This window comes from Leopardus geoffroyi, chromosome A1 (genome assembly GCF_018350155.1).
Source record: "Leopardus geoffroyi isolate Oge1 chromosome A1, O.geoffroyi_Oge1_pat1.0, whole genome shotgun sequence".
Classification (NCBI taxonomy): Eukaryota; Metazoa; Chordata; class Mammalia; order Carnivora; family Felidae; genus Leopardus; species Leopardus geoffroyi.
The window spans coordinates 90,155,648-90,171,317 of NC_059326.1; the positions used below are offsets into that span (position 1 = coordinate 90,155,648).

The window sequence follows — 15,670 nt, forward strand, 5'->3', positions numbered from 1 at the left end:
CTCTTAAAACACCTGCCCAGGGGGGGCCCTGTGGGTGGGAGCACTCTTGGAGCATTCTCACATGAGAATAAAAGGAACAAGAAGCAGACATGACAAGGCCTTGTGTGTTGTAAATGAATTTCAAGCTCCCCTATGGTTTGGTGACTTTAACCCCTTAAGTAGAAACCTGCAGGTTTAAATAAAAGCCTCCAGGGATGATGAGGTTCTAGTTCATTGCTTTATCTGCAGGCTTCCCACGAGATGGATAAATTCAGACTTCATGATCATTATTCTTACCCAAAGTAATTGAGTGCACGGTCACCAAGTGGCAGCAGGTGGGCACACACGTATTGTTCATATTGAAGCTGTAGGTATGAATGTTTCTTCCAAATCCCAGTTAAAGCAGTGAGTTCTTTAGACCTCTTTTTTTTTTTTTATCAAAACTGCAATTTTTTGAACAGCTATATATAACTATAAGCCACATACAAATTATAAATTGACAAAGTTTTAAAGGCATACCATGTTTCAACTTGATATCTTTCTTAACATTTCTTTTATCCCAAGACTCCACGTATAGTTACTCCAGAGGTGCTTGAATCTGCCTCTTTCCCTGTTTGGCCAGGACTCTGGGGCTTCTGTGTGGCTTCATTTCAACCTCTGAGAGCTGCCATGGGGAGTACTTGAACTTGAGAAATGATTTCCACAGCTCCCTCAAAGTGTTCTCTCACTTCCAAAAGGTGCAACGTCCCTTTTCTAAGAATGCTAAACTCTCCACAACTGACTTAGGTTCAGTTGCTAGGATGCGACTTCCACTCTCCTGAGCAAGAGCAAATCACCCATCCTCTCTCTCCCCAAAACATTTCCACTGAAAACTTCTGGCTCAGTGTTACCTAATTCTTAGGTGCAGTTGTCCCCAGAATATTCCCAACCACCCTGCAGCCTTTACATACATTTAGCATAAATTGCTTAGAAGTCTTATTAAATAATGTTTTAGGGGCACCTGGATAGCTCAGTGTGTTGAGCATCCAGCTCTTGATTTGGGCTCAGGTCATGATCCCATGGTCATGCAATCAAGCCCCATGTATGGCTCTTTGCTGAGTGTGGAGCCTGCTTGAGAATCTGTCTCTCTCTCTCCCTCCCTCCCTCTGTCCCTCTCCCCTGGTGCGTACATCTCTCTCTTAAAAAAAAAAAAAAAAAAAAAAAAATTAAAGGGGCTCCTGGGTGGCTGAGTCAGTTAAGCATCTTGACTCTTGGTTTCAGCTCAGGTTGTGATCCCAAGATTGTGGAATGGAGCCCTGTGTCGGGCCTCGCACTGACAGCCCAGAGCCTGCTTGGGATTCCCTCCCCCTTTCTGCACTTCCCCCACTTACTCTTTCAAAAAATGAACATTTAAAAAGAATTTTTAATTTAAAAAACAAGTAAAAATGTTTTAAGTGACATTTAAACTGAGTTCCATGAAACTAATTCATAGTTTTGCAGAAAACTTCATATGACTCTTGTTTCACATCTTCTTGAGTTTGCGTTTTTCTACTTTAGCTGTTACAGAAAACATAACTGATTAATAAGGTATAGTTTGTCTTCTTCGTTCATAATAAATATCCTAAGTTTCCTCAAATGGTGAAATAAAAAGACCGAACTGCCAAATACTACTTACAGTTCTCGTCATCCAGATTGGATTCAGGAGATTTTCTGCCAGCCGTGTATTAGTACATCTCCAATATTTGTCTCTTGGGACTTGCCAATATGTCGGAAAAGGAGGAGAAACTGACTAAAAATTCCATTTCTTTTGGTTTAATAGTTGTTTAGCATATAATTTGTGATACAAGTCTCCCATTTTTTCCAGGCATGTTTTCCACAAATCCTGCGTGGATCCCTGGCTTAGTGAACACTGTACCTGTCCAATGTGCAAACTTAATATTTTGAAGGCCCTGGGAATTGTGGTATGTTTCTTATTTTGTTACTGCGTCCGTGTGGTGTCCTCTCCAAGTGCAGCCTAACGTAGCACAAACGGGATGGTCACATCTCACGAGAGAACCCCGGCTTGCAGTGCCTTTCTCCCAGAGTACTTAAAGTCCAGGCCACCTCGGGGAAGTCCCAGAAGAGATGATAAAGGACTGAGCTAGTCCACTGGCAAGTGTGCTTTTCTGTGGGTGCTGGATTGTGGTAAAATACCACCATAGGAGAGATGGATGGGGTTTTCTTGCACTCCACTATTTTGTTTTAAGGACTAGAATATAGACTATGCAGTAATTTTTTCTGCATTCAGCATCACATGTCCTCACTTACATTCCTTCCCCTTGGATCTGGCTTTGCTCCCCTACGTGCCTTGGTCAGTTGCCAGTAGTGGTGGTGGGCGGTGCTGGCTCTGGGCAGGGCCTTTGGTCCGGTTCTGTGCAGACAACTTCAGCACTGACTGAGGATCGTGGAGACTTCCTTAAGAGAAGTATATGTCCACAATTAATGCTTTTTGGAGGAAAACAAAGTACTCTCTGGTCTCAGGAAAGAGTGGATGAGTGATTTCCTTAAGAACCAAAAGTTGAGTTTGGCCCACCGAAAGAATTCCTCATGGTAGCCTTGCAGCCCAAAGCACATCCAAGCAGTCGTATTCAAAATCCACTATCAGATGACAGCTTAACAGTCCCGTTGGGCAGTGATGACCCCTTGTATCTTCCCATCTGCAGCGATCACATCAGTGACATCGTTTAACATAGGGTTCCTCTACCTCAGCACCCCAGATAATTCCATCGGGGGGGGTTCGTCCTGTGCACTGTTCGGTTCCTAGCAGCCCCTCTGGCTACTCCTGAATGCTAGTGGCACAACACGCCGGTCACACAATCAGAATGTCTCCAGACGTCGCCAGACGTCTCCTGGGGAACAAAACCCACTCCTTTTGAGGAGTTTAACATAGAGCATCTTCCACAATACCTGACATGTGGCAGATACTTTGGGAAGGATTAACTTAATCTCCTTTCATTGCCTCTAGCCTTGGTGGTGGTTTGGTTTGGTTTTTCTTTTAAGTCCTATTTTTTGAAGTACTAATACTTTTCCCTTCTGTTTTTTAATGAAACCCTTCTAAAATCTATTACAGGCTACCATGGTTTTAAATATAAAGGCCGTAATAAACCTCTTCTGAGTGGGTATCATTATAAGCATCAGTTATTGCACTGTGCTGTCATTTTTTGTACTTAGGCTCTGGGGTGATCTAGAACAGCGTTCTCCTGGCTGAGAAGCCATTGTTCTGGGTTTGGTCAGCTGTCACTTCTCTATAGTTCAGCTTCTCTCAGCCATCCTTCCCAGCTCTGCTTCTGACATGCTATCTGCTACAAGAACTGAAGGTTGCTAGGGAAACCGAGTATCCGTATTGTTACATCAGGAGATTCTCATATCCATGTTTTAGTTGGTAGGCTTTGGCCCCAAGGCAGTTCTGTAACTCTCCTTCAGAGTTAGATTCTTAGATTGTGAAACAGATCCCTTACTCACGATTCAAGGTCTTTTCAGGGTTGATCTGCTCTTGGTTGGATGCTTTCCTTGTGTTTGAAGGTAGGAGACGTTTAAAAACTGCCAGATAAATGCCATTACAGAGAAGTTAATAGGATGAAAGCAGTATTTTATGTCATTTGCTCTCCCTCCACATTGATGGAAGAGCCAAAGCGACACATTTTAAATGTTTGTCAGCTTTGTAATGTATTGAACAACCCCTGTGCCCGTGAGCCATGTCCACCAAAGGTTGTCATTTCTTCATAAAGATGAAGTATCTGGTTTTCTCGGTTCTTCAGTGGATTTTAGTTTTCTTTTTCACCAATTTCTGGGAAGAAATCTGTTTCTTTTACAGAAAAACTTGTGGGTGAGAAAGGGTAAGTGGGGAAAGAAATGAGAGGAAACCACACGGAAAAAAAACTTGAAGTCTTTTCAACAGGATATCAAACATTTAGAATTTTCTAAAAGATTTGTTATTCTTATAAGTACTTTTAATCTGGAAATGTTTTGCAGCCAAATTTGCCATGTACTGATAACGTAGCATTTGATATGGAAAGGCTCACCAGAACCCAAGCAGTTAACCGAAGATCAGCCCTAGGTGACCTCGCCAGTGACAACTCCCTTGGCCTGGAGCCACTTCGAACTTCGGGGATCTCACCTCTTCCTCAGGATGGGGAGCTCACTCCTAGAACGGGAGAGATCAACATTGCAGTAACAAGTAAGTGGGGCCCTGTGCCCGGGTGCAGGGCAGATTTGCTGCTGTTTGGTGTGCGTTGATTGCTCTGGAGGACAGTTGAGGCAATCTCCTGGGCCTGTTGGTTAGTCTGTAACCGAGAAAGAAACAGGTATTTGGAAGGACAAAACTTTGTTTATAATAAGGAGCTTGTGTATTTGTGTATAATAAATGGGAATCGCTTCCATTTGACAAGTAGTTTTTCAGAGGTTTGTCTTAGTAGCCGGTTTCAAAATGGTTGCCTTGCAGATGGGCAGTTTCAAGGGTCATGCTGGGATGTGACCTCGGGCGTCACCTTGGGTGTGTTGTGTGACCGCGAGCACCAGTGCTCTCTGGTTCCTAGGCTGCAGGCAGCTGAGTGAAACACTAGTGCAGATTTGAACACACAAATGAACCACTCTAGGGCAACTTGAGCCGGCTGCCGCTTACTTTATTTTACACTTTCTATGACGTTTGGTGTCTTGGCACTTACCCCTTTGGTGTCATGGTACATGAGGTGGGAGAAAAGCCAAAGGGTAATATGCCTTTAAAAACGCTCTTGCTCGTTACGAACATCTTGACTGTTGTGCCGTTATGGGAAGAAAAGCAGTGCTCCGAGTGTTCTGATGGCCGTGCCTCAGTACGGTGTGAGTGGGCTGGCAGACGTGTGTGTGGGCCTTGCGGACATTCACCCTGTAACAAGCCAGCTGTCTCCTCCAGTTCCATCCTCTACGTGATCTTTCCATCTAACAGCCCTTCGCCATCTTCCTTGCCACCACTCTGGTGCTGCCTTTTCCAGTACGTGCTGTTGCTTGCCTGTAGCTTCGAGCCCTAAAGCTGATGGGGCCCTGCTTAACTCAGGGGGTCCATAGCCCAGATAAAGCTGTTGCAAAAGATTTGCCCTTGACATAGCAAGCCTCGTGTGGTCTGTTCAAGTGAAGGACACATGTTTTTAACCAACCAAAACTTAGTAGTAGCAAACGACTCCCCAGGTTTTATTGTAGCATCTGTCTAAACTTAGGGAGACTTCATTCAGTTACAAAATAAGGAAAACTATTCTTTGATACAGCTTGACTCATTTCTTACCATTTCCCCCGTGATGTGTTTCAACAGCTTTTCGTGTTTTCAGGTTTTATAGTGTAGATTTTTGAAAACTGATCTAGTAGCAATAAAGGAAACAAAGGTTCCTTGTTTATCAATGAGTTTTTGTAGGTCCTTCATTGGTCGACATTTATTGAGCACCTACTACTACATTAAGTTCTGATCCTGCTATATTTTATGCAGAACTGTCCTTTCCGAATCTCCCATTTTGATGATAAAAAATGTTACTTCATATATCATATCAATCCCCATTAGTGGAATTTACACATGTGAATAAATAAACTCATGTGGTTAAACGAAACCAAAGCTCCCTCTCCTTTGCCTTCAACGCTCTGTAGTGTCGTACCAGCTACAGTGCGCCCGCTCAGCACCCACTGTGCAAGGCACTGTGCTAAATACACACTGGGGTTCCGGCCTCAGTAGACTGCTGGACCCACCGGGCATTGTGATGGGGTCTGCTTCATTTTGGTTACTAGTTTTTATAACTGAAATGCCATACATCTATGGATGGTATGTTCAGTATGCAGAAACACAGACATCACTGAAGTTCCAAAAGTTAGTCTGCTTATCATGTACAAAGGTCTCTAAGAAGAAAAAAATAACTCTGTGTTAAGCTTCTTGGTACTGATGACCAGTCATCTCTGAATTTTTTTAAATGCCAGGACACATTTTTCCTAACTTAAAATACATGCAGGTAAAGATGGTGGATTTTGTATGGGTTCTTAAATGTTCATTTGGACTGAAATTAAAACCTTATAAATTTACTGTACTGATGAAGAATTTGTAATCCAGGAAGCAGTGGCTGCACTGTTAACCAAAAACCAAAGAGTTTGCTAAGCATTATAACAATACAGATCAAGATGGCCAAGAAACGCTTCTAGAACAAACTCATCATCCTGGCAGTCCTGAAGACCAGTTCTTAACGTTTTGAAGATCACCACCTTTAAAATCCAGTGAAAGTATAATAACCTTTTTCTAGAAAAATCCCTAGGCACACACAATTTTTCACATTTGTAGGATTCATGGAAACCAGACTGAGAAACCCTCACATTCTACACAGCTTTTACATACCCAACTTTGGCATTCCAAGTATAAATGTCTTCTCTCTGCCTTATTGTAGATACATAGGGGACTTTGCTGTGTACCACCTTGTTAAACCAGCCCTAGTTAGTGTATATACTAGGAAATATTTTATAGATTGGTTCTCAGGTTATTTTCAAGGTTCGCAGTAAATAGTACTTCGGGGACGTTACCTTGACATACAGACTTTGAAAAGAAGGGAAAATATTAACTCACTTTCCGGATCTAGAGAAAGACTAGATAAAAAACCCTAGAGTTCTGTGTTTCAGAGGTTTTTTTCCAACTCTTTGATGGGCCAGGTACCTTGTGAGTCACCTTCCCTTCCTACTTGTGCTCGACACAGCCAAAGCAGCCAGTGCTTGCTTCCCGCCGGCGGGAGTATGAAGGGTAGTTCTTCCCAGGAGAGAACCAATAAGATGTCCTTTGTAAATAAAGACTGTAAGTAAACCTGTGCCTAAGAGAAAAGAAGGTAGACCCGAATGCCACGGAAGGCCAGCCCGCGGACTGCGTGGAGTACCCACAGGACCTTTGGGACCTCCGTATGAGTGGCACAACCATGCAGAAGTGACAGAATGAAGAAGGAAAGGTTATAGAAGTATGGCTGGTCCACTTTACTGTCATCTAAAGTAGCCATTTAAAACTCTGTGTCCACGTGCAATTTTATATGCATTATTTCTGCTGCACACTTTTTGGTGGCCACACTCTTCACAAACCTCAGGACCTTAACTGGAAGAAATGTTTGGGCCATGCTTTCCTTTCTCCCTTGCAGCTTTTCAACACTACTTCCACTAACCTTCTCCAGTTAGTAGCTCTCTGGCAAACCTCCTGCTTCACTTCCTTGGGCCAGTCTTGGCTTACACCTCCGTTGACGTCTGCTTCGTTGCATTTGAGGGAAATGTTGACATCGATTTGACTTAAGCCTTCTCCCCAGAGTGATTTCCTCCCTTTCCTTTGTCAACAGAAGAATGGTTTATTATTGCCAGTTTTGGCCTCCTCAGTGCTCTCACACTCTGCTACATGATCATCAGAGCCACAGCTAGCTTGAATGCTAATGAGTAAGTAACAAATTATTTTTTGGATTGCATGTGCCAGATGATCCCAAGAAACCCTGTAATTTTCATAAAGATGGTGAAATTTGGCTTCCACTAGTTTCATATCCTGATGACGCCATACCTAGCAAAATAAGTGTATTTCTTGACCATATATTTTTAGTCAGTAACACAGATCGGGAGGTCACCTTGCTCAGCAACAACAGCTCACTCGAGAAAAGATCCAAGGGCTTTTGTTAGCCACATGCTTAGAGTACAGCAGCGGTGTAATGCAAACTCCAGGGGAACCAGCACAATCATAGGGTGCAAAGAATGTCTATGTCCTGATCATTGACGGGAAAATCCCACTTTACTGTGTGCTCACCAGACTTGACCTGGATTCTTACATACTTAGCTTTTGGTGGAACACTGGCACCCTGGCCTACAATCAAGGGACAGTGACTTGGGTGTTTAGCCTCTAAGAAAGAAGCAATTGGGAAGACCCACTGTTACCAAAGAGTAGGAAGATTGTCAGGGGGGCAAAGAAAATAAGCTTATATGGTATTTCCATGGGGCAAGATGAGGACCAAAGGGGTAGGTCACAGGAAGGCAAATTTCATCTCCGTAAGAGGAAGAACAGTTGTCAGTGAGGCTACTTACCCCATGAGCTGGTTTGCCATGGGGAGTGCCCAGGACGAGGAACGCAGGAAGAAGCTGCATGTTACTTGTCGGGGCTGCTAGAGGTTGTTCAGAGTAGGCAAAATTGGGCTAGATTACTCTTAAGTCCCATTTGGATCCAGTGATTTTCCAAGTAGCTTTCCATGGGGATAAGATAAAACAAAGGTTTATTTTTTTATTATTATTATTTTATTTTTGGTTTTGTTGGTTTTGTTTTAAATTTAGGGCATTGTAAAGTATTCTTTAGTCCTTTCTTTTACCAGTATCCATGAAAAAAAATTTTGAGATGAGAGTAGCCCTAGGACACAGCCCAAGTAGGAACCTAAAGTAGTACAGGTGGCATTCACGTGCTCTCCACACTCACTTATGTCCTGGCATTTTAACTGATTCATAACCAGCCAAGCTCACGTAATTGATTTAATTGAACACTCCTTGTCCAACTGTAGAAACAAATGGGCAAGTAACCTGCACTTACCATGACATCATTTTATTATCTCTAACCTGATCTATTGCCTGGATACTTGTAAGAAGGGCCCTTTGGCATCCCTGACACGTTGGGAGGATGCCATGGTTGGTTGGCATTCTTCAGCCTTCAGGCAAGTAGTTGTGGCCAGTCATCCAATAGGCCAACCCACCTGATGCAGTTTTACTTCAACATAGCACAGTGTGAATTGTTCAGGCTCTAGAGTGAGACATAACCTGGATTTGACTCCTTGCTCTTCCATTTTTTGCTTGGGAGACCTGGGCAGCTGTATTTATCTGAGGCTCATTTTAGTCATGGAGAAAACAAGAATAATGGTAGGAGCATACCCTAGGTTGTGTGAATTCGCATATAAAGTGCTTAGCACAGTGCCTGGTACATAATAAGTGCTCAATAAATGTTAGCTTAATGGTTCCACCGAGATTCTTTCAAAGTTCTGTGAATGAGATGACCATCTGCCTTTATCATTTGGCAAATGATTTTAATTTTCTTCCATGAAACAGTATAGAATCATAGGAGCTCAGTAAGTGCCTATGATTCAGACCTGTGTGGAGGGAAGAGTTATTTCACCTACAATCACCTCTTTTGCTTACTCTCATACTGACCCCATCAGAGTCCATGGTAGTGTAAGTCCACTTCTTAAAACTTTCACAAATGAGCAAAAACCAGTCACAGCATATAGAGGCACTCTGGGCACTTTTAGAGAATCATGATGTGATTTAATGGTCACCTTGCTGCCACTCAGGATCTGCCAGGTGCTCAGTTCATGCATCAGATATTTTAGAGAAGGCTCACTAGATGTGTTACCTTTTAGAAATCAAAGTACCTGGGGCCATGATACTTCAGTTCCATGCATAAATGCCTGCATGACTCAGTCTAAGCATAGATCTTAGATCCATGTCTTAGGCCGACCCTTCTCCCATTAGCCTTTGTAGAAGGTTGATACTGCAGTTGTTCATTTGAGTATTATTTCTGTGCCTTCAGTCAGAACTACTCTGAAGGCCAATTTTCATGATCCCATTGAGAGAGAGAGAGAGTGTGTGTGTGTGTGTGTGTGTGTGTGTGTGTGTGTACATATGAATGTATGAAAGAATGGCCACCAAAATATTAATGGTGATTATCTTAATTTAGTAGAATTGTGGGTGATGTTTTTCTCTCCTGTTGTGCTTTTATATGTTGATTTTTTAATACAACATGAAGTACTTAATATTTTAAAGGCCATTTTAATTGTGGAAGATAACGGAAAGATGATAGTCACTCTCACTCAATGTCTCCTTCCCAAGAATGTTGATTAAAAAAATTCCTATGCAACTTTAATTCCAGAGAAAAGTTTCTAGCAAATAAATTTATAATTATTCTTCATTAATGAATTCTTTGAAATCTGTCCTATTTCCCTTTTGCATTTACCAAAAACTTACAGCCAAAATGAGATTGTCTTCATTTTAATTGCTGTTTCTAATTTTCTAGGTAACTTCATCCATTTGTAAGATAGTCTTCTGTATAAATAGATTTCCATCTTTTTACATGTGATTTGTCTGGAAGTTGATAGTAAAATTCACCTCTACGCATACTACCTACTATTTTTTTTTTTTTCAACGTTTATTTATTTTTGGGACAGAGAGAGACAGAGCATGAACGGGGGAGGGTCAGAGAGAGAGAGAGGGAGACACAGAATTGGAAACAGGCTCCAGGCTCTGAGCCATCATGAGCCATCAGCCCAGAGCCTGACGCGGGGCTCGAACTCACGGACCGTGAGATCGTGACCTGGCTGAAGTCGGACGCTTAACCGACTGCGCCACCCAGGCGCCCCACTACCTACTATTATAGTTTACTCTTTTGACAATGTCACACTGAACTTGTATATAGTGATTTCAGCAAGACTTTGACCCAGTCTAGTCACTGGTGAAACCCTGTGGGCAAGATGAAGCCATGTGGGCCACGTGTAAGGGCAGGCACGTGGAACCCACATAGGCCCAGGCATGGCTGCCGAGCACCGATTCCTGCCCTGCTAGGGGCAAAAGCACGCCCGCCTCCCTCACCATGTTCTGCACAGTGACCCAGGGCTTGTACTATTGCCTGAACTCTGAGGTCAGTCAGAAGTCCACAGATCTGAGGTCACCCCCCTTCTATTGTATGAAATACTGTTTAAATACTCAACCGTGACTAATTGTGCCTTAATTTTTTAACACTGCAAACAAATCTAGTGAATGTTGAGGCTTTGCAAATATAAACAGGTTGGTAGTCAAAGAAGCAAATAAATGCAAGACAAATATATTTGTACATATGATCTTCTCATACCCCTGTTTCATAGTACCTCCGTGAGCAAGGGTAGTGAACTTCAGTTCCCAAAGGAGGTTTACCACTCTGCTTCATTATTCAGAAAACCTCGTTATATCCCAACATTTACCAGCTTTTATCTGTACCAGCCTATTTGTCCCTCAACATAAGAAAAGACAGTGTTTTTCATTGTTGTTCGAGGAGCAGGTTGTGAGATAAGGTAGATGATGCAGGAGGATTTGAGCCAAATGGGAGGTCCAGCTAAGTATCCTCCACAGCGCCTAGATTCGGATTCATAGAACTTGTGCCCAAGGATCTGCCCGGGAGTGTAGTCCAGACGTTCAAGATTCAAAACCACCTGAACCGGAGGAAGTGTGGTAAAATAACTGGAACAAGTATAGAATCCTGTAGCACAGCCCAAGACCAGGAAGCCTGGCTCTGCAGCAGGCCCGAGTTGTCCCCACCAGTATTCCTGGTGAGCTGGTGGCCTCTGAGGTGCAGTGATAGACATTTATGAGCCAGATCAGAGGAATTGATGTTTTTATTTGACCCTCTTTTCAGTATTTCTGAGTTAACTACACACACTCTTTAAGAGGAACATTGAGGGGCGCCTGGGTGGCGCAGTCAGTTAAGCGTCTGACTTCAGCCAGGTCACGATCTCGCGGTCCGGGAGTTCGAGCCCCGCGTCAGGCTCTGGGCTGATGGCTCGGAGCCTGGAGCCTGTTTCCGATTCTGTGTCTCCCTCTCTCTCTGCCCCTCCCCCGTTCATGCTCTGTCTCTCTCTGTCCCAAAAATAAATAAACGTTGAAAAAAAAATTTTTTTTTAATAAAATAAAAAAATAAATAAAAATAATAAAATAAGAGGAACATTGACGTATTTCAATATAAAAGGATCTGAAGATGTAATCATCTTTATGTCTTGGGGTTGCTTGGCTCAGAAGAGCAAAGATGAGGGTGATGTGAGGGATGTATTTGAAGGGCTCCCACAGATGAGACTAGCTGCTGTTTACTGAGTGCTTCCCAAGAACTTACTCCTGTGTGGAACTCTGTTTCTACCCAGGTTGCCCCTGTAACACTCACAGTAGTCTCGTGATGACTAACCAGTGCATATGGAGGGGGCTTACCGTGTAGTTCAGGAGCTCTGGAGACATCCACAGAGGAGAGGTAGAGTAACACCCAATATAGGAAAGAACTTAACTGCCGATCAACAGTGTCCATCCATGACATGGGATACCTTGAGAGCTGGTGAATTACCAGAACCTGCTTATGTGACAGAAACCACAAGGCTGGCACTGTTCAGAGGCAGACCCTGTGTCAGGTGCAAGTCTGAGGCTCCTTCCAGTTCTGAGAGTCCCTCTTCAGTTGTCTGTCCTTTCCTAGGAGGGATCAGAGCCCAAGAAGAGGTATTGCATGCCCTGCTGGCTGGCTGCCTCTTTTAGAACCTTAACTATCAAAACTATTTTAAAACTTTTTTTTTTTTTTTTTTTTTACCACCTGCCACTGTAAGAACTACATTTTGTATTGTGACATATTCACATGTGTATAACTGAAACAAGTTTCACAAACACCTCCCTTACTACATCCTTATTCTCAGATCTCCTCTCTGTACCTTGTTGTTGTTAATACTGGTCATGAATTCCCACATTGATTTTTACAGTCCAGTAATAGTCTGCAGCCTGCAGTTTGAGAAACACAGATCTAAAGAATTTTGGATTTCTGGTTCTCAACAGAATACCTTTTGCTTAGTTACACTGGAATCCATCTTTGATTGTTTATTTTTCCGAGACAGCCTTCCTTATAGCAATGCCAGCAAAGATTTGAACTTGCCCCCAGTTTGATAATGAATCCACCTCTTTCTCCTCTCAGCCACTCTGAGCCTGAGATATGTACACAAAATAACCTAAGTGAGGCCCAGAGGAGCTGCATGACCCCTGAGAAATGCCATAGGAAGAGGGCCTGGGGTTCAAGCCCAGCATTTCTGGGCCCACCTCTTTCTTTACACTGCTGGTCTTTGCCTGCTCCAGTAAGCCATTTAAGGGCTAGAAATAATGTAGTGGAAGAGGACACAGTGGGCTTTTTAGAAATGTGATGGCACAAAGAAAGTTAAAGGCAGTGGGGACCCCTGATTGGACTCCCTCACTGTCTTTTTTTTTCCCCCCACAAGTACCTTTAACCTTCTTATAGCTACATTAGCTTATAGTTTCTTAGAAGAGCAAAATTAAGTTTAAAAATCTTGACTCACCCATTGAAAGTTCTCCTACCTAATACTTTACTTTTCTGAGGAAATTTTATAAAATCGGTATGTGATCTTCAAGTGGACTGCGATGAACAGTGTGAGGTGGTGAGCGGCCTTCCTGCTGCACCCCGCCAACCCTCCCCAGGCACGAGGCCCTGCCCTGCAGGGGCGCTGTGGGAATGGGGCTGTGCTGCACAGTGCTCAGGCTTAGGCACCAGTGGGAGTGATGGCAGAGCCTCTCGGTGTCACACAGACACAGGGGACCTGCTGCCCCCACCCTGGGGAGTTAACAGAGGCTTCCTGGAGAGAGTCACTCAGGAACCAGGCCAGGCATAATTTAGGACACAAAGAGGAAAAAGCAGAGCTGGTTCAGGGAGTGGTGGGCTTGATGTGTCTGCTGGAGGCAGTAGGCCGACTACAGAATCTGGACTGTGCCCTTATAAGCAATAGGTAATATCTGAGGCCTTTGGGCACAAAGATGATTCCTTAGAAGTTGCCTTGGCCTGGGAGAGATTGGAGGTGGGAGGTTAAGTGACTACAGAGCTGAGGAAGGAAATCCAGAGATGCTGGAGAGTTGTGTGGTGTCCAGAGATTAAGCGGTTCGAAGTGTGGGTCTAGAACTGAGCAGAGAGAAAAGAGCACTACTAGAGACCAGAATCGGGGTACCAAGGAAGCGAACCAGCTGCGTGAAGCTTCAGGAAGCTAGGGCCGTCCCACAGAGCCAGGCTGTGGAGGAGTGGTGTCCGCCCCAGGGCAGAGCAAGGGTCTTCCCAAGACCCCAGACACCATCAGACACCGGATTTAGGGACACGTGCACATACAGTCTGGGGAAGTCCCGTAAGAGAGCCACACGTCCCAGAAGTCTACACTTCACAAATTTTATTTCAAAATAAACATAGACACTCTTGTCCCAGGTATAAAGGGGGATCCTATTTTAAAGAGATAGCTGCAGATTTCAGGACACTCAGCACCTAGAACTTGCATTCAAACCAGGAAAAGTTGTGAATTGTATGATAATCGTCCCTGCATTTTTAAGCAGGATGCTGGTTAGCCTGTGCTTTTCCCTGCGTTCCTTTTGGGGGGCTAACACATTTCTAAGGTGACCAAGCCACTTGACCACAGATCTGAAGCTGCTGAGTTCAGGAAAATGCTAATGGCTTACTGACTTTCCCAAATGGGGCTGGGAAATGGTGGGGGACAGCCCCAGCCCACTTTTCAGTTAAGATCACTTTCTCCGTTATTTTAAAATATTGGCCACTCCCTTTTAACTAATTCTTGACCTCTTTTTTTCCCTTCTATTCCACAGGGTAGAGTGGTTTTGAAGAAGGAAAAAAAAAAAAAACTGCTTTCTGACTGATTGCCTTGAAGGAAAAAAGAACCTATTTTTGTGCATCATTTACCAATCATGCCACACAAGCGTTTATTTTTAGTACATTTTATTTTTTCATAAAATTGCTAATGCCAAAGCTTTGTATTAAAATAAATAAGTAATAAAATAAAAAGACCGTGCCATTGAGTATTTTTCACCCACCTGTGATTGATCAGAAGGCTGACCTGGAGATCACATACCCCAGTTTCATTTATGTGTGTTTCAGAGACAAACTGTGCTCATGATTCCCCCACAGGAGGAGCAGTGATGCTGCTCCTGTTGGTATTTTCACACTGGTTCCTCCTGGTGCCCAAATACGACCAGAGCGTGAGCACGTCCTGTGCAGTAATGCCCACTCAAGCACCCAGTGGGTTACTCCAGTAGACTTGCTTCAAGGTCACCATCCTCTCTGATAATCTCTTGCTCCACCAGAAGAACATGGTTGATCTGCCTCCACTGGAACATCAGCCCCACAGCAACAGGGACATTTAGCTGTGTCGCTTGCCTCTATATCCCCCCGTGCCTAGTAGAGTGCTTTTTGCACATAGTAAGTGCTCAATAAATACTTGTGGGATGAAGGAATGAGTCTATGGAAAATTTTCCAAAATACACACCGATGTGTAATAAATTATATCTGTCCAAGGTGTTTTTCTCCCTAGTTTGTACAGTATTTTTTTTAAAGCAGCAAATTCTAAAAAGTTGGAGGAGAGCAGTTTTACAAGTGGAAATCTTTTTTGCTGTATTGACAAGAAGAATGTTAAAATAGTTTATGTTCTATTGAATCATATGCTTGAAGGATTATCAGTATGTGTAAACATTCTAAGCAGTGAATCCTCAACCTTTTGCATCAGTATGCCTGAGGGATGAGAATTTACTCCCAAATTCCCATCTGAATGTGATCCCATCAGTAATGGGTTCACTACAGCAGTCATTCTCAAATTGGTAAGGGGTTGAAGATTTTTATCTATTTTGTTGAGATTTAATTCACATACCATAAAATTTGCCCTTTTAAAGGATAAGCCATGTCAGTGGTTTTCAGTATATTCACAAGGGTGTGCAACCATCACAACTGTCTAATTCTAGAACATTTTCATCACCCCTAAGAGAAGCCCTATACCCATTAACAGTCACCGCTCACCCTGCCAGCCTGGAAATCACAAATCCACTCTCTGTCTCTGTGGATTTACCCATTCTGGACATTTCATATAAATAGAACTGTTCAGTGTGTAGCCTTTTGTGTCTGCCTTCTTTC

General features: G+C 43.3%; 1 protein-coding gene across 3 annotated transcripts in view; it reads left to right on the top strand.

Moving 5' to 3' along the window:
• RNF130 (ring finger protein 130) overlaps positions 1-15,670 on the top strand; it is a 143,340-nt gene that overhangs the window by 94,389 nt on the left and 33,281 nt on the right. Inside the window, exons 6-9 of one of the 3 annotated variants that reach the window (XM_045484597.1) lie at positions 1,823-1,919; positions 3,970-4,174; positions 7,311-7,404; positions 14,356-14,551. In XM_045484597.1, the coding sequence (XP_045340553.1) occupies positions 1,823-1,919; positions 3,970-4,174; positions 7,311-7,404; positions 14,356-14,371 (412 nt within the window). In that variant the 3' untranslated portion in view covers positions 14,372-14,551. Of the gene's footprint in view, positions 1-1,822; positions 1,920-3,969; positions 4,175-7,310; positions 7,405-14,355; positions 14,552-15,670 lie in introns of those variants that run through there. The other 2 variants (XM_045484611.1, XM_045484606.1) reach the window with 2 other exon arrangements.